This window comes from Ictidomys tridecemlineatus, chromosome 4, assembly GCF_052094955.1.
Source record: "Ictidomys tridecemlineatus isolate mIctTri1 chromosome 4, mIctTri1.hap1, whole genome shotgun sequence".
Classification (NCBI taxonomy): domain Eukaryota; kingdom Metazoa; phylum Chordata; class Mammalia; order Rodentia; family Sciuridae; genus Ictidomys; species Ictidomys tridecemlineatus.
The window spans coordinates 63,376,096-63,400,409 of NC_135480.1; the positions used below are offsets into that span (position 1 = coordinate 63,376,096).

Here is a 24,314-nt window from a genome sequence, read left to right on the forward strand (position 1 = left end):
CCTTTAAAGTCAGCAAAAGTGGTGGAGTTCTCACACTGCATCACTCCGACCTCCTCTTTGGCTCCCTCATCCCCTTTTAAACATTCTTAATAGTACACTGAGCCCATCTGAATAATCTAGAATAATCTCCCTCTTGTAGGTCAATGGTTTAGCAACCTTAATTCTACCAGCAAGGGTCATAACTCTTTGTCCTGCAACATAACCTATCCCCGGCTCATCAGTCCTTCCAGTGTCCCTTTGTGCCTGTCAGGGAAAGGGCTACACCACAATGGACCCAGATGAAGTACCTTTTAAGACAGATTCCCCAACAAATAGAACTTATAATTCTGTATGGTATGACTAAGCAATAGAATATAATACAACACTGAAATTATGCTCTCATCTTTCATAATGCAGGGAAATGACTAAAATAGAATGTTAAGCAGAATAAATCTGGAATCAAAACAGAAACGGCATATTTAGCATTAAATTCAACTTTTTTTTTCTTTTGTGCTGGGTATTGAACCCAGATCCTTGTATATGAGAAGCAAGCACTCTACCAATTGAGCTATATTCCCAGCCCTTTAAACTCAACTTTATATTCAATAAATACCCAAGAGAAAGAATGAGAAAACAATGTTGTTAAGATGACAATACTCAAATTGATTTATGAAGACCCACACTGATCTATAAATTCAATGTGATCTTTATCAAAACCCCAGCTGGATTTTTGCAGAAATTTGTAAACTGATCCTAAAATTCACATGGAAATGCAAGGGACCCAGAACAGCTAAAACAATCTTGGAAAAAAAAAATAGAACAAATTTAGAAGACTCACATGTCCTCACTTCAAAACTTAATGCAAAGGTACAGTAACCAAAACTGTATGGTACTTGCATATGAACATATAGATCAATAAAAGAGAAATGAGAGTTCAGAAAAAATTACATCTATTTATGATCAACTGATTGTGTGTGTCTGTGTGTGTGTGTGTGTGCATGTGCATGCGCTTGCGCGCACACACATGGGATTGAACCCAGGAGCATTTTACCACTGGACTACATCCTCATCCCTTTTTTATTTTTTATTTTGGGACAGGGTCTTTTAAGTTGCCATAGCTGAGCTTGAACTTGCAATCCTCTTGCCTCAGCCTCCTGAGCAGCTAGTATTATAGGCATGCGCCACTGTGCCTGACCAGTCCATTGATTTTAACAAGGAAGCCAACACAAGTCAGTAAGGAAAGAACAGTCTTTTCAACAAATGATAATGATACAACTGGATATTCACCTGCAAAAGAATGAAGTTAGACCCTTACCTCACATCATATATAAAAATTAGATCAAAATAGATAAAGACTTAAGTGTAAAAATCACAACTACAAAATTTTTGGATGAAACCATAGGGGTAAATCTTCATTTCCTTGGATTAGGCAATGATACCAAAAGGACCAGCAACTAAAGAAAAGATGGATAAAATTAAAACTTTGGTGCTACAAAGGTCATTATCAAGAAAGTGAAAAGACAACTTGTAGAATAGAGAAAATATTCTCAAATAATGGTTATGAAAGGGTCTTATCAGGATATATACAGAAATATTACAATATCAACAACAAATAGGTTCAATACCCAGCACCACTAAATAAATAAATAAATAAATAAATAAAAATTGGCAATGGATTTATTTGCATAGACCAATCTCCACAGAAGTGGCCAATAAGCACATGCAAAGATGTTCCTCAGCATCAGTCATCCTAAAAATGCAATTCAAAACCATAAGGTTTAATTCACACCCAGTAAGATGGCTGTGATAAAAAAGGACAATAACAAATGATGACAAGAACGAGGAGACACTGAGTCTCGCGTATGGCTGGTGGGAATGCAAAGTGTGCAGCCACTTTGACAAATAGCTTGGCAGCTCCTTGGAGAACAAGACAGAGTTCACATGGCCCAGAAAGTCCACTCCCGGGACTTGGAAGAAATCAATTTCCATTGATTTTGGAAATTGGAAAGAAATGTCCACATAAGAAAAGAAAATGGAAATCGTGTCCACATGAAAACTTGTGCATGAATATCCATAGCAGCAGCATCTAAAATAGCTATAAAGAGTGGGGAAAATTGCCAATATCCATTAACTAATGAATGTATTTTTAATATGGCATATACATAAAATATGACTATCATTCAGCCATAAAATGGGACAGAATACTGACTCATACTACAACATAGACGAACCTTGAAAACATTATGCTAAGTGAACACAGCCAGATACAAAAGGCCACATAGTGTTGATTCCACCTCCGTGAAATGTCTAGAGGAGGCAAATGCATACAGACAGCAAGTGGATCAGCGATGGCCAGGAGAGGGGAGGGGTAGGGAGGAAGGTTCGGGATTTCTTTGGGAGAAGTGATGAAAATGTTCTGGAATTGAATAGTAGTGAGGGATACACGACTTTGGGAACATGCTAAAACTCACCAAATTGTGCACTAAAAATGTGAATGTCATGGTGTTCTACCTCAATGTGGAAGGAAGGAAGAAAGGAAGGAGGGAGAGAGGGAGGAAGGGAGAGAGGGAGGGAGGGAGGAGAGAAAGGAAGGAAGGTAAGGAAATGTATCTCTATGTTAACAGGATCTAAAGAGGACTCAGTTGCCCACCCACGTCTTTATCTCTCTTAATTTCCTATGTTCTCCAGCGATCATAAATCACTTCGTAAAGATGCTGGAGCTCCCTTACAGGTTCTGCCCCAAATATTAAAGAAAGGAGAGTCTGGAAAAAAAATTAGTAAGAGAAGTTTAAAAAAAAAAATGGATCCAGACGTCTGAAAGCTTGGAGGTCAGAGTCTCTTGTCTGGAATGTGCAGCCCAGAGCCCCCAGGCCTGCAGCCACTGCCATCACCCCTGCCATCTGTCTTCTGCTCAGCCACCAATTCCTGCAGGAAGCCTGCCCTGACTTCCCAGGCCTGGGAGGAGGCCCCAGCTCCACACTCGGCATGTCTCTACTAGCAGCAACGTAACAGTCCATTAAATCCCCTCTGATGTGCTTTTATACAGAAATAAGAGTCCAGATCTTCTCTGCAGCATTGCCCCCTGGGTCCCTGGGTATAGCATGGTGCCTGGGACACAGCAGGTGCTCAATAAATACAGGTGGCTAATGAGGGGCCTCAAGAGAGGAGTCGAGTGTGGAGATGGAGGAAGATTAAAGGACAGTGGTGGTGACCCTCCTTCCCGGTGAGTGCCCTCCCTGGGTTTCTATGGTCTCACTTCCATCTCACTCTCTGGGATCAGCAGGCCTTGGGCTTAGGAAAGGCTTCACAGGGGCAGGGTCACAGCCACCTTAGGCCGAGCCTCCACTGGGCTGCCTTGGTCAAGGCCACCCGTCTATCATTCCCTTAGCTCTAAACCTGCTCCAAGCCCTACCAGAACCGCAACCTGGGGAAACAAACATGACACATGGCCAAGTCAGAGAAACCCACCAGGCACTGGGCCACCAGCCAGGCACGGTGCTGTGTGAGCCAAACACTTCATGCACATTGCTGTGTTGGTCCATCTAAGTTCTCCAGAGCAGAAACTCCAGATTCAGAGACGCCAAATTCCTTGTCCAAAGTCACAAGGCCAGTATCAGAAAACTCACAGAATCATTGATGGGACACCATCGAACAAACTATATCTTACTTAACACAGAAAACTCATCCTGGAAAGACTAGCCACGAACACCACTACCAGGGAATTGGGAGAGGGCTAAGAACAATTCAGTCCTGTGTGAGAATCAAAAAAAAAAAAAAAAAATCCTGTGAATGTAATGAACATGGGAAGAACTTCAGCTTCACATGATCTTCAGTCAACATCAGAAAACTCATCCAGGAGAGAAATCAGATACCATATCCTACTCTAAGTGCATCACAAATATTAACTCATGTTTATTCTTTCAACTACCCTATAAGGTATACTACCATCATCCTATTTCACAGGTGAGAAAACTGAACCACAGAGAGGTTAGGTCATTTGCCCAAGGTCAGACAGCAAAGTAAGGAGCAGAGCTAGATATTGGAGCTCAGGCAACCTGGCTCCAGAGACCGTGCTTTTAAACACTCCCAAGTATTGCCTGGGACATGGAATGTGGAGTTCTGCCTGAGAAGCCAAGAAAGACTTCAGGAGCAGAGGTATGACGAGGGGGATCTTAATGGACTCAGAGAGGTGTGGAGGAGGTAACGGCTCTGCAGGTGAGGGCCTGGAGAGAACCGCTGAGTCCTCTGGGTGCTGGGGAGAGGGTAAGTAGCTGGGTGTGGCCAGAGTGTGTCCTGAGTGTCTGGGAGGAGCCTCATGGAAGGGGGTGGGCTAAAATAAAAAGGTCCACTCCCTCCCCAGATAGTAACGGAGCACCTCTGTGTGCTGACCCTGGCCTAGGAGGATAGAGGGGACTGGGAAGGACCTTGAGGATAAGGCTAAGGACCTGGGACCGCATCCAGCAGTCATTGGGGAAGCATGCACATTTGAGGGGTGGAGAGCCAATGGCCAGAACTTTATTTTGGATACAGAGATGGCTTCCCCCAGGGCTGGCCCTGAGAGCAGCCATGGCTCTGTTGGGTAGGGTGGGCACCATGCAAGGGGGCATTCACTCTCAGAAGCAGGCGCCCTACATTCTGACCTACTTTCCAGGGTGTGAGAACAGCCATCAGGGAACAGGGAGGCGTGAGGAGCAGGTGGCAGCAGAGGCAAAGAGGCTCTGAGAGGCCTTATGACACTCTCCCTGGGGGCAGGGTTATTTGTGTACAGGCTCATCCGCTCTGCCAGAGCGTCACAGCCCTCTGTCCCAGCCCTCCCCCTGACACAGCCCTGTCTGCCTGCTCACCTGCCTCTCTGGACGGCCCAGGGGGGGAGACAGGAAATGTCACCCCGTTTCACACGTTTCGGAACTCTAGGGAGCCATAGGGTTTTGTTTACAGAACAATCTGCTGTTTCCCAGATGGAGAAATCAAAGCCCACGGGCCAGAGGTGTCTGGGACAGCCTGGTGCATGCAGAGCTGGGCCGAGAGGAGCACCCCAGGCTTCTGCTGCCCTTGGCCACTCTCCCCCACTCTGTCCCCCTTGGGCCTGCCCGGGGCTCCTGGGGCACAGGGTGGTGCCTAGAGGCCTGAGGGGTAAAGGTGAGCCCAAACTGGCCAAGTCCAGCTCCTGAGGGCTTCCAGGCAGAGCAAGCGTTTGCACGGTCACTTTTCTGGCCTCTATCCAGATTCGTGAAGTTTTCAGAGGGTGCAGATGAAGGAAAGAGGGAAGCCACCAAGTGGCCATGGACAGAGGGGAGGGCTACTTAAAGGAGCTTGGCCCATTTTCTGGTAACCTATGGAAATGGAGATGTGAAAATCAAAGGCTGGTAAAAATCTCACCAAGCGGCTGGTAGCTGGCTACCAAGGACCCACAGACGGACGGCCCTGACCGCTGTTGAGCCTGCCGGAGGGTCGAGAGGCAGGAAGGAAAGGCCAAGGAGGAAAGAGCCAGGAGCTGAGGCAGGCAGACCCCGCCTAGTCCTTCATGACCTTGGGTCAGTCTCCCATCCTCTGAGCCTCCATTCTGGAGGATGGGGGGTGGCCTCCCCCTTGGTGGTTGGGAACAATATTAAAACCTGGTAGCCAGCAGGGAACCAAAAAAGGGGAGCTGACATTGTTGATATCATTTCCATCATGACCATCATCACCCTGTCAGTCCTCGCCCTCCCCTAAATGTCCCTTAGGAGGCCCTGGGACAGGAGGCGTGGCTACGTGGCCCCTGCTGGAGACAGGGAGGCCTTTTTAGCTGCCAGTCTCACATGGAAGGCACAGTTTGTGATGTTCTCTTCCCCTTTTAGATCCCCACCTTCCAGAAATCCCCAGAGACATGCCCAGCCAGTCCTCATCCTGCCCTGCCCCTCCTTACATCAGCGCTCTCCATGACAATGCTCACCAGCTTCCCAACTGTCACCAAGAAGCATTAGAGCTCCTGTCCTGACTGCTCTGTCCCCACCCCCCCAGGCTTGGCTTCTCCCTCCCTCCCTCCCTCCATTCATCCTTCTTATTTTTTTAATTGGTTTTTTTTTTTTTAGTTGTAAATGTCTTTCTATTTTATTCATGTGGTGCTGAGGATTGAACCCAGGGCCTCGCACATACAAGGCAAGCACTCTACCACTGAGCCACAACTCCAGCCCCTCATCCTTCTTATTTCTGGACACATTTCTGGACTCCCTTTTCTCCTTCCTTTTATTTTCCAAAACGCTGGGCATTGCTCTTCCCTGCAGGAGATCCAGGTCCCAGTGGCCCGTGTGTGTACCTGGGCACCTACGCTCAGGATGGAGGTGGGATGGGGGCACAGACACTCCACAAACAGAATTCTCCCCCAGAAGCAGAGTGCGTGATGTGTCCAGCTGGGCTCTGGCCTAATCAGCCCCTTACGCTCCCCCACCCCACTGTCCCCTCGGCATCCACAGGGGCCTGCACATGGCTGCTCCTTAGTGGACACTATGGAACTGGAAGAATGACAAACTCCAGAGAGCAGGAACCGCAGCCTCCTTCAGTCATTATTTTTTCTTGGTACACAGTAGGTGCTTAATAAATATTTTGAATGAATGAAGAAATGAACCAACCAGAGCCAAACCCTGAGCTCAAAGCTGGGGAAAAATGGGACCTGGACCAAAAAATAAATTAGAGGCGGCAGCCTAATCACCAGGATGACGCACAGCCTCAGCAGGAACCTGCAGAGACCAAGTGCACCCGACAGCCCATCGCCAAACCAGCAGCAAGATTTTATTTAAAGGGGGTTGGACCAGGTGAGGTGGTACACGCCTGTAATCCCAGCAGCTCGAGAAGCTGAGGGAGGAGGATTGCAAGTTCAAGGCCAGCCTTAGCAACTTAGAGAGGCCCTGTCTCACAATAAAAAATAAAAAGGGCTTCTGGGCACAGCAGAGCACATCTGTAATCCCAGCAGCTCAGAAGCCTGAGGCAGGAGGATCACAAGTTCAAAGCCAGCCTTCAAGTAATTAAGTATGCCCCAAGAAACTTAGTGAGACTCTGTATCAAAATTTAAAAATAAATAAATAAAAAGGGCTGGGGATATAGTTTACTGGCTAAGCTCTCCTGGGTTCAATCCCTGGTACCAACAAAAATAAAAAGCAGACATGGGGAGTGGTTTGAGGGGGGTTAACTTTTGCCAGTTTAAATGTACAAGCTTGCAGGTGTGTAAAATAACATAGTATAGTATATTAGAACAAGACACTAGTTCAGAAACATTACTTCTTTCCTGTATTACTGTGGATCCTCTGGGGGCTCATCTCATATCAGCTGTTCCGTAGGTGGGTCAGGATGCTGAGAGCTCTGTGCCCAGGGCTTTTGTTCGGACTGAGGCCTAAGGCCCAAGTGATGGCTCTTTTCCTGAGAAAGAACTGGTGGGCAGAGGGGTACACCCTATCTTTAGCCAGATATGGTCCCTGTGGTGGCTTGGAGCTGGCTTGTCCAGAACCTTAAGAGTTGACTGTCACCAGATTTTTAGGAATTTTTGAGTTAGTTGTTACACAAAGTCATAATCAGTGGTTCTCAACAGGGGAGAAGGAATTTGAGTTTGCACCCAAGGGGATATTTGGCAATTTCTGGAGACAAAGTGGAGGTCTTGACTTGGGGGAGTGATCCCCCAGCCTCTAACAGATATAGGCCAGGATGCTGCCTGCATAAGGCACAGAGCACTAGTCCCAGGGCCCCAACAAAGGATCTCCAGCCCAAGTGTTAGCAGTGTGGATGTTGAGAAATCCCAGTAAATGCAATTCATTAAAACACATTAAAAACAAAGGGACTACATGCTCAAGCTTATCACTCCCTGATGACCCTATGGGATTTCCTATTATCTTCTTTGAGGTTCCCTATGTCTATGATAGCTGTGGGGTGGGGGGCGGATCCTGTGTAATGGTGTCTCCTGTGCTCCTCAAATCCATGCTCAATAGCCTCACACTGAACAGGCATCTGTGGCAGGAGTATTTACACCACGGAAATTGGCGAATGCTGCAATCCTCCACCTTCCTTTTTTTTTCTCCAAAGGGCCAGTTGCTATCAGCATACCACTGAGTGTCACTTTAAGGACAGAAGAAAGTTCACAAGCCTTCCCAGTTTCCAATCCGGTGGTAGGCTCAGCACCAGCCTGCTCTGCAGTCTGAAACAAGAACCTGAACATGGCCCTGTGCACAGACTCCACACCCCCCAACACACATACACACACCCCACCACACACCGACAGACACCACACCCACCACACCACAAGTGTCTTTTGATGCTTCACACTTCACACATGTACACCACACATAGCACACCCCCAAATGCTAAACATTCCCCATGCACACACATCACACTTGCACAATACACACGCCACACAGACACACAGACACTCCCCCCAGGAGCCCTCTGCCCAGTGGAGGATTCACTTGAATGACCAGAGAAACAGAAAAGAACACCAGTCCACCTGACTGTGCTCCTTAATGTCCAGGCTCTCGTACTCCTCCACACCCTCTGGGTCTACACCTTCCCCACACCTTTCCCTGCTAAGATGACATTCTCAACATTCCTCTAAAAGGCACCGAGTCAGGTGACCCCATTTCAGTACCTCTGGAACCCCTGGCCAAGCGGTTCCTCAGCCCTGCTCCATGTCCAGCTCTCGGTAGCTCCAGAGCTGAATCTGGCCTCTGCCACCTTCCCAAGCCCATGGCAATCAGTACCCTGGGCATTCCAACCACAAGACCACTTCTACTGCCACCAGACCTGGTACGCCCAAATCTCCATCTCCAGCCAGGTCCTCTCTGACCCCACGCCCGCAAGCAACAGGACATCACTACTTGGAAGTCCCCCAACTCCTCAGATAAATCCCAACAAACTTCCTCCCCATGGGGCTCCCCTGTGCTCCCTGTCCCTGTCCATCCCAGAGGTGGCACAAAGGAAGTGCTCAATGCACATCTCAGGGATCGAGAAATAATGATGCAAATCCCACAGCGAGAAAAACAGCATCAACTTCCCGGTGAGGCTGATAGGAAGTCTTACCCCATTTTGCAGCTAAGATCCCTGAGATTCTGTGGTGTTCCAGGGCCAGCCCTGGAGCAGAGCAGAGCAGGGTCCGCAGGGTGCAGGGCGGCCTGTCAGACCCAGAGCTGGGGACTGCAGGCAGCAGCGGCCAGGCCAGGGCCAGCCCTGCAGATCGCTCTCCCCAGCCCTGAGTGAGGGGTAAGCTACAAAGAAAAGGAAAAGGCGTTCCTGATACGCGTCCTGTTTCCTCTCCTCCTCTGGGCTTCTCGAGCTGAGGAGGGCGGATGTCTCTGGGCTGGCAGCACTTGGCCTGTGCAGAGACAAGCCACGGCGAGGGTCTGTCTCCTGGACCCCTTTCTACTCCAGCAGTGTGGTCTGTGTGAGGCTGGAGCTCACCAGAATGGCTTCTCAAGCTTCCTTCCCCAGTCCCGGGGAGCCTCTGCTCTTTATCTTCAGCCAGCACCTCTTGTCCAGGAGTGTGCCACAAAGGCACCTCCCCAGGAAACCCTCCATGTCACCCTCACTTGCCACCCCACAGAAGCCAACTCCCTAGCTGCCCAGCTCATTCTGTGCCTATTGCCTGTGGAGCCTGGGCTCTCCATGAATCAGGCAGGGAAGGAGGTCCCAAGGCAGAGGTCATCAAATGAGGTTTCTTGAGTGAGAGAACAAAAAAGGAACCCCCCCATCAGACAGGGGTCCTTCCCAAGGGCAATGGTCAGGTCTCACATAGGGATCTCTCTAAGGGAGTGGCCATGACTCCTCCATCAGATTAGATAAAGGTGATGCCTCATTCCTCAGACAGGGAAGTGCCAGAGCACAAGATGACCATGTCCCTCCATGTGACAGGGAGTCCCAGGGAACAGAAGCCATGTTCCCCCATCACACAGGACCCTCTCTCTCCTGGAGCACAGGGCCATGCCTCCTCTTTCAGAAAGAAGCTCTTAAAAAGCACAGTCACCATCTGCTGCCCCCACAGCATTTCCCAGATCCGACGTCAGCTCAGTCTGAGACACTGAGGTGGGCTACCCTCTAGGGCAGACCTGGGAGGGGCCTTTCCCCCATCTTTCCCTGCATAGGATCCCATGCCAACTTCCCATCCCTGATAGCTTCCATGCCATACTTAAGACAGCCTCGTGTCTGGGTGAAGATCAGAGGCCCTCTATTTCAATCAGGACCAACAACTTCTAGAGAGATAGCTATGGGGCAGCTGGGGGATCCTGACAAGAGGATGCCCTCGTCACTCCATGCACTCAGTCTGGCCTCAATGCAACCAGGTGTGTGGCTTGGATGGATCTCTACGTGTGCCTTGGATTGGTCTCTTTGGAGAAAACCCTTCCCCTGCGGCCATCCCACCTCCAAGCCATGCTGGCAACCCCTCCTGGTTACAGAGCAGCATGAAGCATCAGGCAGAGGGTAGAATAGGGCCCTTCCTGGATCCTGCTTTGAGGACAACACTGGCCTTCCCTGGGTGCTGCCCTGAGATTGGTCCAAGCAGCTCCACAATCATCTTCCCTACTCATACCAGCTCCTGGGAGCTGCTATTAGTTAGCATCGATCCGCAAAGTGCTTTGCTGACACTTTTTATGAGCTCAGCCTCACCCAGTCCCAGGGGGCTGGGAAGAAGAGGCAGAAACTAAGACCCAGGAGCTCAGGCCCCTGGATTGAACCAGGGAGTTGCTGAGCTAGCATTTGAGGTCTGGTTCCAAGGGCTGTAGATGAAGCACTTACCCAGCATGTGCAAGGTCCTGGGTTCAATTCCCAGTGCCCGGAAAAGAAAAGAAAAAAAAAAAAAAAAAGGATGAAATCAGATCCCAAGAGAAGTCCAAACAAGCCTAGAGCCAGCACTACGTAAATGTGAGCTGAATGCACATCTACTAAATAGCAATTTGACTGGACTTCAGTAAAAATCTGAGTGCATATTTTTATTCAGAAATTATTATTATTAGCTCAGCCCTGTAGTACACACCTGTAATCCTAGTAACATGGGGGGCTGATACAGGAGGATCACAAGTTTGAGGCCAGCCTCAACAACTTGGTGAGACTCAAAATAAAAATTTAAAAAGAGCTGTGCATGTGACTCAGAGGTACAGCACCCCTTGTCCCATCCCCAGTACTGAGAAGGGGGGAAAAAAGAAAAGAAAAAAAAAACAGATGAAGAAAAGACATCATTATCATTGTTGATGTTGTTATTATTAATAGTGATATTTAAGTGTTTAATACAAGTCAAACATCATTCTAAACACTTTATTAACCCATTTAATACAAGAATCCTGTAAAGTAGATAATCATATTAACTCTATCCAACGTATGCTCACTCAATATATTCCTATTATACCCAACTGGAAACTGACACAGCAGGTTAAATACTTTGCCCAAGGTCACAGCGCAGGAAATAGAAAATGTAGGTAGCTCAAACCAACTGCTTAATAGATTAACAAGTAAAAACAGGGCTGGGGTGCACCTCAGTGGGAGAATGCTTGCCTAGCATATGGGTTGGATCCCTATTATATTCCTTGAAAGACACAATTTATCCTAAGTGTGTTCCAAACAAAACATTCATGATTCCACACCCTGTGGTCTAGTTTAGGAGGTAAGAGGTAATACTACTCCAAAAGAGTATTAGCAATATAAAACATGCTTTTCACACATCTTAAAATCAGTTATTCTTCTTTTGAAACTTTCAACTGAGTGATTTTATTTGAATCTAGGAAAAAATATATTATTATTTTAAGATTTATCATTAATTGTTCATGGGCTGGGAGCTTTGCCTGTTTACTGTATTTTATCTTGAGGACAACTTGGGGTGGCGGTAGGTGTGGGCAGCCAGTCTGAATAATTTCGCGTTCTCCTTCCTGAGAGCGGACAGAGAGGCTCTGATCGTCACTCTCGTAGTGACCTGAACATAGCCCTAGTCCCAAAAGTTTGAGGATGTGTCTTCAGACATAGGCCTGTCGCCCCATGGATTGAGCTACTCTCACCTGTTTCTGTGATATTATCCCTTTGCCCTGTTTGGGATAGAATGTTCCATGGAAACTCCCTTTGTGTGTCCCCTTCTCTTGCTCTGCCTTTGGGTGTGGCCTTCCTAGATGTCAGTCAACCTTCTGACAGTGGACATCATGAAGCTAGACTCAACCCCTGAAACCTGACCCCTGGCCTCATTTGAATGGCTTCTCCTCAATAAAAGGATCAGCACGTGCTGGTTCTCTCTCTCTCTTTCTGAGGACCCTTAAGGTCAGAGGAGCTGTCACAGGACCCCAAAGAAAAAGGTATCCCCGTCTCTTGTGTGGCTATTTCATTCAGCCCAGTTCCCCTGCAGTGACCCTGAGTGTTTCCCTCATGAGGAACGCAACAGGTAGGCATTATCCCCATTTTACAGAACTGGAATCCGGAGATGGACAGAGACGAGACCACAGTCAGCCAGCAACTTCCAGGAGGCAGTGCCAGCCCATCGGCCCCAAAGCCCCTGCTGCTCCCTCGTCCATTATGTATCCTCTGCTCTCAGAAGGTGGCCTGGGAGGCCAGAGGTCACAATGGGAATGGCCAGCATCAAAGTGCTCAGGCAGCCTTCCATCAGGCCTAACCACAATGCAGGGAGCCCTGGGAGAGGGAACTCCAGCCCCCCTCCCTGGTAGAAGGCCCCTATCTCTACCCTCTCCTATTACCCCAGTAGAAGTTGTGAGAAGCCTGCCAAGATCCATTTGGGTGTTTTCCCTCTGGGGTGGGAGAGCCTCCAGGGCAGAGAAAGTGGTCCGCACAGACAAAGTGCTTCAGAAAGGGCACAGCCAGGGCAGGCGGGCCTGCAGCGTCAGGGTCCTGCACTTGGGCCCTGGAGTGTATGTGAGGCCCTGGCACGGAGCTAGGTGGTGATGATGCTAACCAGCACCACAGCAAACAGACTTGCTGGGTGGCCTTGGGCAGGTCCCTGTCCCTTGAGGCTTCAGAGGGCTCATCAGCTCTTGGTGGGAGCCTGGGCAGCTGAGAGGAGATAATGGGCATGAGGAGTCTGGGGAGGACAGTGCTGGACACAGGGGAAGGCCTGGTAGTAGGACAAAGCTGACCTATGGAGCATTTTTTTAAGAAAAGCATACACAGGCCTGCAGGTAATGGGGTGCAGGGAAGCCGGCCAAGGGCTGTTGCACCCGGTGAGGTGCCATGCAGGAGAGGAGCATTCTGGGGCATCTCTGGACCTTTCTCCAAACCACCCCCTTGACTTGGTAACAGACACCCTCCACGCCCACCCTCACACCTTGCACCTACTCCTCCTATTACCCCAGTAGAGGTTGTGAGAAGCCTGCCAAGAGGAGCAGGGCTGACCCCTTCTTAACTGCAACCCGTCTGGAGTGACAACCCCAGAACCAGCTCTGCTGCCCCGGCCCAAGACTCAGGTCATTGGTTCCCAAACCCCAGAGAGAGCTGCGCACTTGGAAAAGGAGGTGGAGAAGAGCAGCTGGAACAGGGGCAAGGTCTCTAGCCTGGCACTTAATGGTTCTGTCTGATTCACATGGCATCTGGCCTCAGCTGGACCGTGGAATGACACGCCGGCCTCAGAGTGTTGAGGGTGGTCAATGAGCTGAGCCGTGTGCATCCCTGGCACATAACCCGGCTTCAGTATCCGGGAGGCTTATGCACTGAGAGGCACAGAAGCACCAAGGTGAGCAGGGCTGCAAGGGCCTCCAGAGGCGGCAGGGTGGGGAGGGGTGGGTAGGAAATCCCACAGAAGTACACTCAGCCAGGAAGTGGAGGAGCCTTACCCCATGCCACACTGTCTCCCAGCACTTACACGGTGGTCCCTGTGGGCCTCGTGGGCTTCCTGAGAGAGTTTGGAGCGCGGCAGATGAGCTTGTACACGCTATGTCCTCAACAGACTCTCCTTCAACCCCTCCATAGCTCAGATTTCCCCCTCATCGGGAAACCTCATGACTAACACGCCCTCTTGTTGTCCTGATTATCCATAGGAGGGCCTGGGCCGTGAGCATGGGCATTCACATCACCGAAAGTGAAGGACCTAGACGATTTGGTCTCTTGTGAGTCACTCATGGAGGCCTGCTGGAGGCTCAGGGCAGGACTGCCATAGGGTGACCTTACCCAGGCCAGACCCCCAGGAGGCCATCTAGGGTCATCTACCATTCTGTCTGTTACACCCACCCACAGTGGCTATGGGAAGCTGGGGTCTGTTATGAACACGCCCCCCACATGGAGGGGTGAGGGCACAGATGTGCAAACCAGTAACTAGCCTCCTTCTCCCACGAGGGAGAGGGCTGTCAAGCTCCCGGAAGGCAGCTGAGAAAGTGACAGAAAGTCGGCAGCAGCCAAGCTGGGACTTGAAGGACAGCAAAGAGTTCACCCAAAGTCACAAAACATTAAAGCAATGTACGGATGCTCACAGGCAGGGGGATTCCTGCCCAGGCAATTCCTCATACTGGCCCCTGCTGGACCCTGACACCTTCCCCTATTTCCAGGACCTGTCCCCATCAACAGAGAAGCCAGCTGCGGAGCAGAAGAGCACCGTGGAGGCCCCGGAGCTGAGGAGGAGCACACCATTCCAACTCCTCCGAGTGCTGACAACCTGGACCTTCCCGCTCTAAGACTCCTCTCCCTTTCTCTCCAAGCCGCAGCTGCGCCAGACTCTCCTTCCCCCACTCTGGCCCTCCCCAGGGAGCAGTGAGCTCAGTCTTTCCCATCAGCCATCCCTGGAACGATGGGAAATGCTTGGGCCAGGAACTGAGAGGAGACCTGCCCCATGGAGGAGGAGAGGGGGTGTCCTGGCGCTGGCTCAGTCCCATGCTTCCTCTGAGTCCCACTCTGCCCGAGCACAGCCCACCTGTCTGTGCTGCACCTTGAAGAAGGTAGGTTCTGACTACTGCCATGGGCAAGGCTCATCTTACAGGTGGGGAGCCAGAGGCCACAGAGAGGAAGGCGGGCAGGCACACTGGGGCTGACGCCAGTCCCCGGCACCATGCAAGGCTTTCCCAAGTCTATTTCCTCCCAGCTGACTTGAGAGGCTGAATTATGGCCCTGAGGTGCCCACAACTTGATGCCCAGGCTAAGATTACAGCTCTGCTCCCTCACGTGGTAGAAGGGACAGAGTAGTTTAGTTAAGGATCTCGAGGTGGGTGGGGAGATAGATGCTCCTGCATGATCCCGAGGGGCCTGATGTAGTCACGAGGGGCCTGATAAGAGGGAAACAGGAGGCTCTGAGAGACAGGAGATGTGGTGACAGATGCACTGAGAGAGATTGGAGATGTGACGCTCTGGCTTTGAAGTTGGAGAATGGAGCCAGGAGTCACTGGGTGCAGGTGGCATCCTGAAGCCAGCAAAGGCATGGGAAGGGCTTCCCCCCTAGGAAGAATCCAGAAGGAGCATAACCCTGCTGGCCTGTTCTAGGACTTCTGACCTCCAGAACTGTAAGAGAATATAACTGTGTTGTTTTGAGCTACTACATTGATGGCACTTTGCCACAGGAACATTAGAGGACTAGTACAGTAGGTATTTCATTCCCATTTTGCAGATGCAGAAACTGAGGCTCAGAGTAGGGCTGTCACTTCCTTGGGTCCTGCACACTCCCCTCCACACCACACTCATTTACTGGGAAGCTCTATGAGCTCATAAGGCTGCAAGGCCCCAGCTGGGGCTTTGAGGCTAGAGAGAGAGTCTGAGGAGGAGATAAGATGTGCTACTGCAGAGCCGAGGTTGACGTAGGGCAGGGAACTGGAGGAAGTAAAGCTTTGCGCCCACAAGGGGATGGTTGCTATGACACGGCCCTTTCAGAGCCCTGAGTCCCATCACATGTCTGAGTCCTGCCACATCCTGACCATCACACAGAGGACGGTCCTGGCTATGCAGCTGGACATGGATGACTGCATGTTTACAGGGTTAACTGAAATTAAATAAAATCTCTCATCATCTCCCTTTGATCTTGATAACCCTGGGAAGGAAGATCCTTTTCCTGTTGCATTACTGGTAAGGAAAATAAATCCCAGGAGCTTGTGACTGGCCCAAGTTCTCCTGGCTAATAGGCCTCAGAATCTGGGAATTTATAATGACCAGTACAGGACTAAGGGCTACTGAAGGCGAAGGCTGCCTTTACCGTCACAGGTATTTTCTCAATCACTCTAAATGCAAGCCTGATGGAGCCCCTCCTCTGAATAAGAACTTTTAGCCCCTTCCCACAAGCTCATCATAATCTGGCCCCTGCCCACTCCTCAGACCCCTCTTCCCCATATGCTCCTTGCCCCCATATGCCCTCCAGCCCACTGACCTAGGGCAGCTACGGGGCACCACCAAACTCTTTCCCACTTTGGGCCCTCCCACAGGGCTTCAGCCCCATCAGTCCCAGAGTGCAAAAACCACAGGTCCTGGCCACCACTCTTTCCTGTGGAAGGGACAGGGTTCAGGGGCCAGGGATCATCCCTAGATGGCAGGAAGCCTGGAATACTAGTGTGAGAGGGTCCAAGTTAGTCGGTCTTTTCCTACACAGTAAAGGCAGCAGCAGGTGCGGCAGGTGTGGGGACTCAGGTCTCAAAGGACAGGCCCTTTCAGAAACGCAGATCCCAGGATACTGGAGCTGAGGGAGCCTCTTGGAACATGCCCCCCACCCACCCCAGGGCGTACATGGCAACACAGAAGCCTCCAGAAGGGTAAGACTTGCCCCTGGCTCCACAGCATGTCACTGTGGAAGTCGGTTCATGGTGGTGAAGGCTTTGGAGCCTGAGTTCACTAACTGGGCAACTTTGGGCCGGGACCAAGTCTCTGTGTTCTCCTTTTCTAAATGGGAAACGTAACACACTTCTTTGCTTTAATGCACGCACAGAGCCTGAGGCGCAGTGAAGCCCGTGATAAAACAAAGGTGCTCATCACTGACAGAGCTGGATCTGGACTCTCCCACCTGCCTCCCAGTTGCTGCCACCAGCGCCCACTGCTGGGTAGGGAGCTCATTCCATCACCCAGCAGCGAAGTCTTAGAGGTTTATGTTTCCTCAGCATCTGCTATGAGCAGAAGTCAGACTTTCTCAAGACAGGAGCAGGGTTCAGTCACTCTCCACCCAGTTTCCAGATTGGTGCCTCCTCCCGGTCTTTATTATGCTCAGTCCTAGTGTCTGCCTTACAGAACTGCTTTCTGGTGCCCACTCTGGACTGTGCAGACACACTGCAGTGACCCCTCTCAGTCATAGCTCGTCTCTAGGGAACTTTGTTTCCTTGCTCTAAACCCGCCATCTGGAGCCTGGCGCAATGATGCACCCTTGCAGCTCCAGAGGCTGAGGCAGGAGGATTGCAAGTTCAAAGTCAACCTCAGCAATTTAGTGAGCCTTAAGCAATTTAGTGAGATCTTGTCTCTAAATAAAAGATTTAAAAAAAAAAAAAAAAAAAGGGCTGGGGGCATGGCTCAGTGATTAAGTGCCCCTGGGTTCAATTCTTGTACTAAAAAAAAAAAAAAAAATTATCCCATGCATGAAAAGCACATTGTAATCAGGTCTACCTCCTCTGAAGCCCTGGCAGGTCAGACCTAGAGTTTATAGTTAATCTCCAGAGAGAGTCTCAAAATCAAATCAGGGAAAAATATAACACCCCTCCCCCTCTTTTTATTGGTAGTGAAGGTTGAACCCAAGTGTATTCCTTTGTTTTTATTTTGAGGCAGGGTCTTGATAAATTGCCCAGGCTGGCCTTGAACTTGAAATTCTGCTTCAGCCTCCTGAGTAGCCAGGATTACAGGCATGCACCACCATCCCCAACAATACCCCCCCCTATGATATATAGCCCAGTGGGTTCCCCCAGCATGGGTCTCTTAGGAGGACACTCAGCTGTCTCCAGCCACCACTTTTGGGCCTTCAAGGCTGGTTAGTTCTTGCTCTCATCTGATCATCTCTAGAGAGGTAACTCATCTTCCTGACAATTAAACAAGGGATTCAGCAATGGCCTGAGAGGGCAAGCCTGAGGCAGACAAACTCCTAATCCAAAATGGGACTCCCCGCTTCCAAACTGATACAGAGAAATGAAGCTGAGTACTTCCTTTGGGGCTGGGGTGCTGAGTTCCATGCAACATCTCACTTAAATCTCACAACAGCCCAATGAGAGGGGGTGATCAATCCCATTTCACTTAAGAAAAAGCCAAAGATCAGTGTGGTGGTACATGGCTGTAATCCCAGTGACTCAGAGACTGAGGTAGAAGGACAGTCAGCTTGAGGCCAGTGTCAGCAACTTAGTGAGACCCTATCTCAAAGTAAAAAATTTAAAAAGGTTTGGGAATGTAGCTCAGTGGCAGAGCACCCCTGGGTTCATCCCCAGTACTGGGGACAAAGGGAAAGAGGAGGGGAAGAAGGGAGGAATGTAAGCCAAGCTTTCCAGAAGCTAAACAACTTGCTTGGGGCACCAGCTGGCCAAGCCATCCTCCCGCTGCTCCAGGAGCTCTGGGTGAGGGACCTGTTCCCTTTCTAACAGGATGCAGTCTAAGGCCTTTGGAAAGGAAAGGAGCCCAGACCTGGGGATGAGACAGCCTCTGACTCACCTTCAGCTCTGGTGGCCCATCTCCTCCCTCCCTGTCCCTCATCTCACCTCGGCTTCCCCAGAGGCTTATTAATAATTTAATGTCTGGGCACGGTGGCACACGCCTGTAATCCCAGCGGCTTAGGGGAGCTAAGGCAGAAAGATCGCAAGTTCAAAGCCAACCTCAGCAACTTAGCGAGAGCCTAAGCAACTCAGCAAGAACTTATCTCTAAATAAAACATTAAAAAAGGGCTGGGGATGTGGCTCAGTAGTTCAGCACCCCTGGGTTGGATCCCTGGTACCAAAATAAATAAATAAATAACTCGATGACCGTCGTGATGCTGTTGCCTCTGCTGGGACGTCACCCCCACCTACGCCCAGTTCACATCCACTGCATCTCTTGGAGTTTTGCTCACCTGGCACTTCCTCAGGAAGCCTTCAATGATCCCCAACAAGGTCAGACTCCCACATTAGGCCTCCACTGCCCCTCAGCTGTCTCCCTCCTACAGATCATGAGCCCCGCAAAGCCAAGGATGGTGTCCATGTGGTGGTTATTGTATCCCCAGAGACATGCATGGTGCTGGCACCTGGCCTCAGGATGTCACTCCATGCTGGCCTCTGCCAGGCCCCATGCTGAGAGCTACACCAGGCATCACATTTAATCCTCACAGTTATACCCTGAGAGGGGATTATCACATACCGCCACCCACCCACCCACCCCGCACAGAGAAGGACAGGAAGACTCACAGAGGGAAAGTGACTTCCCTGAGATTACCCAACTAATGGGGACCCCAGCTGGGACCAGCACCCAGGACTAGCTACACAACTTATGGGCCCAGTGCAAAATGAAAATGCAGGGCTCCTTATGCAGACTTCAAGACAGACACAGCAGAACATTTAACCCACCAAGGGCTGAGCACAGGCCCTGTGCAAATGCCCTCCCAGGAGGCCAGTTCCCTCCCTGGGCAAGGCCAAAGCCAGGCTCCTCCAACTGAGGTCCTCAAGGGCATAAGTCTTATAAGGCAGGGGGTCTCACACATGGGCAGGGGTCGGAATCACCTGGAAGGCTCTTAACGCCCAGCTTGCTGGGCCCCGCCTGCAGAGCTCCTATTTAGAAGATATGCAAGGGCCTGGGAATTTGCACTTTTCAATGTTGCATTTCTAAAGGAGACACTGATGGTGTAGCCCAGAGTCACTGAGAACCAGGCTATTGGGCCCGTGGTTGCCCAGTGTCCTTCGAATTATTATTAGGCCTCAGTCCAAAGAGCTAGGAGTTGTTGAGGGGAGAGAAGAGTAGAGAAGAAGAGAAAAGAAAAAAGAAAATAAAGAAAGAAAGCTCTACAGGCTGTCTTGTTGAGCTTTTCCAACACTCTGGCCTGGGAGGTTCCACTGTCCTCATTACAGAGGCTGTGATGGCACAAGGAAGTCAATAATTAGCTCAGTCACAGACAAGTATAGAGACCAGAATGGAACCTGGCTCTGTCCTACATGTTGGCACAAGACTATTTCAACCACAGCTGGCCCAGATCCCACAACCTGCTCACCCAGGAAAGTAGAACCAAAACCTCAGGAAGGATCTGCACATCCCCAAGCCCAGCAAGCCCCAGGATCGCCCCCTCCACTGCTTGCCTGCCCTCCAAGCCCTGGCCTCAGCACAGAGACCTAGGACCAGCCCAGGGGGTTAACTGGTGGTCTCTTTCCAATAGGCGGGGTGCTCACCCCAGACTGGGGTTTCCCCCGACATCTAGGCCCTTCTTTCCAGACTCTGTGGCCACTTCCTCACACATACCCTAAGCATCGGGTCATATCACGTGGCTTCAGAGTTTGCACAAGCTCTTCTGCCTGCATGGAACGCCCTCCACACTCTGCCTAACTTTTGCTCATCCTTCAATACCTGGCTCAGCTCTACCTCCTCTGGCAAGTGCTCCCTCAGGACCTTCTCTGCCCTCACTTCTCGTCACGCCACTCTCTGCTTCCCTGGCTGCTCCTGGAGCCATTCATCCCACCAATATTTATTGTGCATCTGCTCTGGCCCTGGGCATGGTGCAAACTTCTGAGGATACAGGCTGAGCCCGGGCTCTGTCAGCCAGGGTGTGGGTCTGCTTACATCCTTGTGAACCTCTGCCAGGAGGGGCACTCAGAGAGGGGGCTGTGAGTGTCCCCAGGGGTGATGGGACCTCAGTTGGGGATTTGTCCTCAAATCCTACATTGCAGGCCACCACTGAGGCTGGGGAAAGGCCTCCCACTGACCCAAGCCCAAGGTGAAGATGCTTGGCGCAGCAGCCCCAACTACCAAATGAACACAAGGCCTGCTATGTGCCTGGGCTCTGGACTCCCCAGGAAACAGAGGCCCTGAGGGGAAAAGGATGGACCGCAGTCCACCCAAAGCAGAAGGCAGCTCTGGAGTGGGCGTTCAGCCTTCTCTCAGAGGAGAAGTGGGTTTTACACAGTGGAGAGAAAGGAGGTGACCTGCCCTCACCCTGAGGATTTGCCCGTCTACCCGACTGAAGGCATCAAGGGCAGCTCTGGAAAGCCACAGCCCACAGAAGCCCAGGCGCAGGAGGATGGCTGCTGCCTGCCCAAGGCAGGGCAGGGGCTGGAGCAGGGCCTGGAGCAGGGCCAGGCTGGCAGAGGAAACATCTTGAGCGGCAAGTGGGAGGAGGGGAGGAGGAACAGGAGAGGAGGAAAGAGCCAGACACGCAAACTCCTCCAACACCTCCTTCCAACCCAAACAGAATCCCCAGCACACTGAGACCTGGAAGGAGGGAGGGAGGGAAGAAGTCCAGGCCCCAGGGGCAGGAGCGGGATGGTGGTCCTTGGGCTGGAGCCTCTGGAAGCCTCAGAGCTGGGTAGGCCCGCCAGAGATGGGAAAGTCTGGGGGAGGCCCTGTAGTCACAGGAACCTGTCCAGCTCTGTTCCCCAGGGCTGAAGGCTCCCTGGGGAAGGGAAGGGGGCTCCACCTGGAAACTCCTACTCCTCTTCAAGCCCCTCTCAGGCTCCCAACACTTCCTAAAGCGCCCGACCTGACCTCTGGGCTGGGCTCTAACACAAGGATTAGCACAAACTGAAAACATATTTTAGAACAAAACTAGTCAGATGGGAGTTGAGGCCTAAACTCTGGAAAGTCCGGAGTCTGCAGGGAACCCAAGAAGCCCAAAGGAGGGAGTCTGGATCAGAGGCACTATGGACTCCCAGACCAGAAAAGACTGGCCCACACCCTCCATCCATCACAAATGGGCATGAAAGCCTTTGCCCTAGCAGGAGAGCAGACTGGGCCAAGAAGACAGGGGGAAATGTGGGACTGAGCAAAAGGAGGGAGGCATTGTCTTTGCCCCTGTCCCCACCACCATCTGGACACGTGTGCACACGTTCACAAGCGCACACTCAGCACTGGGGCCTGAGAGGCTTCCTGGGACCTCAGCCTGGTCCCAGAGATGCTTGACCTGTCTGATTCTCCAGGTGTCTGATTCCCCAGGTTCCCTTGCCAGCAGCAGGGGGCCTTCCTGGCTCTCTTCTTGGCAGCAGAGGCACAAGGTAAAGGACAGGCCTCCAGTGGCAGAAGTGAGACATTGGGATGACTTTCATCCGTCCTGTTCTTCTAATCCTCATCCCAATTGCTCAAGGCTGCTGGAATTTAGTAGTCTTCCTTTCAGTTTCTTATCTTAAGGAACCAGTCGGTCCTGGCTGAAACCTCCACTCACTACAGGGCGTCCATCAATAGACCTCCCGTCACTCAGCCCGAGTCCTCAAGTGTAAAGTGAGGATGGCAGTTCTCAGGGTTGAGCCTAGAGTGTCTGTCACCTAGGAATGCATGTTAGTTCTTCCTTTTATTAATAACATCCAACACTCACTGATTTGATGCCTATTGTACATCAGACCTGTTGGCTGCCAGACCTACAGTGACCAGGGAGGATTCCTGCGATGGACCTACCTAGGTGAAGCTTCCCTTCTGCGGGGAAGACAGCAGGACTATGCACTGCACAACTCCGGGCAGAGCCACGGTATGGACCACAATGGGAACAGGCCACAGTGCATCTCCTGCAAGTGGGCAAAACAGCAGCCCTGTGGGACTGACATCCAGCCAACAGAAGAACATGGTGACTCCCAGGGAAGTATGCCCAGGGATCCCAGAGCCCAGCATGGTGGCTGAGGACTCAGGAAAGGGTTTCCCAAGGGAGGGACATCTGACTAGGAGCTGGAGAAGCAGTAATAGCTCTGAAAGGGGCCGGGGCTAAGGATGCTTCATGGAAATCCAACATAGCAGGAGACTCTGGAGGAAGAAGTGGGACTCCCTGCAGATGTGAGGGAAATGAGGTGAGGCCAACAGGGCTGGAGGGCAGGCCTGGTCACCAAGAGGCCTGGCCAGACAGCTGGATCTTACTTGTCACCATGATACAATACAGGCAGAGGTTCAACACAGACTTGACACAATGCAGTCCTGTTTTAATATGCTTACTCTGGCTGCTGGATGGAGAATGGAAAGGTGGAGAGGCTGGAGGGGAATAGGAGAACCAGGCAGGAAAGGGATCTGGTGAAATAGAAAAAGAGAGAGCACTTCCAAACTCCTTCTATGAGGCGAATATCACCCTGATTCCAAAACCAGGCAAGGACACATCAAAGAAAGAAAACTTTAGACCAATATCTCTAATGAACATAGATGCAAAAATTCTCAATAAAATGCTGGCAAATCAAATACAAAAACACATCAAAAAAATAGTGCACCGTGATCAAGTGGGGTTCATCCCAGGGATGCAAGTTTGGTTCAATATACAGAAATCAATAAATGTAATTCATCACATCAATAGACTTAAAGAATCATATGATCATCTCAATAGATGTGGAAAAAGCACTTGAAAAAAATACAGCACCCCTTCATGTTCAAAACTCTAGAAAAACTATGGATAACAGGAATATACCTCAGCATTGTAAAAGCTATCTATGCTAAGCCCCAGGCCAACATCATTCTAAATGGAGAAAAATTGAAAGCATTCCCTCTAAAAACTGGAACAAGACTGAGATGCCCTCTTTCACCACTTCTATTTAACATAGTTCTTGAAACAGTAGCCAGAGCAATTAGACAGACAAAAGAAATTAAAGATACGGATAGGAAAAGAAGAACTCAAACTATCAGAAAACTTCTAGAACTAATAAATGAATTCAGTGAAGTAGCAGAAATCAACACCCATAAATCAAAGGCATTTCTGTATATCAGTGACAAATCCTCTGAAAGGGAAATGAGGAAAACTACCCCATTTACAATAGCCTCAAAAAAAAAAAAAAAACTTGGAAATCAACTTAATGAAAGAAATAAAAGACCTTTACAGTAAAAACTACAGAACACTAAAAAAAGAAATTAAAGAAGACTTTAGAAGATGGAAAGATCTACCTTGCTCTTGGATAGGCAGAATTAATATTGTCAAAATGACCACACTACCAAAAACACTATACAGATTAAATGCAATTCCAATCAAAATCCTAATCACATTCCTCATAGAAATAGAAAAAGCAGTCATGAAATTCATCTAGAAAAATAAGAGATCTAGAAAAATAAAGCAATCCTTAGCAAGAAGAATGAACCAGGTGGCATCACTATACTAGACCTTAAACTATACTACAGAGCAAAAGTAACAAAAACAGCAAAATAGATTTGTAGACCAATGAGAATAGAGGACACAGAGACAAACCCACCTAACTACAATTATCTTATATTCTAGACAAAGGCACCAAAAACATACATTGGAGAAAAGATAGCCTCTTGAACAAATGGCGCTGGCAAAACTAGAAATCCATACACAACAAAATGAAATTAAATGCCTATTCTCACCATGTACAAAA

The 24,314-nt window shown here is 50.0% G+C and overlaps 1 protein-coding gene across 2 annotated transcripts in view; it reads right to left on the reverse strand.

Annotated features, from left to right (window-relative positions):
- Positions 1 to 24,314, reverse strand: part of Arrb1 (arrestin beta 1) — an 87,891-nt gene that overhangs the window by 36,887 nt on the left and 26,690 nt on the right. The window contains exon 1 of one of the 2 annotated variants that reach the window (XM_040284955.2): positions 9,019 to 9,151. The exons of the other annotated variant lie outside the window; for it this stretch is intronic. Within the exon in view, the coding sequence (XP_040140889.1) occupies positions 9,019 to 9,023 (5 nt within the window). The 5' untranslated portion in view covers positions 9,024 to 9,151. Of the gene's footprint in view, positions 1 to 9,018; positions 9,152 to 24,314 lie in introns of those variants that run through there. 2 annotated transcript variants of the gene reach the window in all.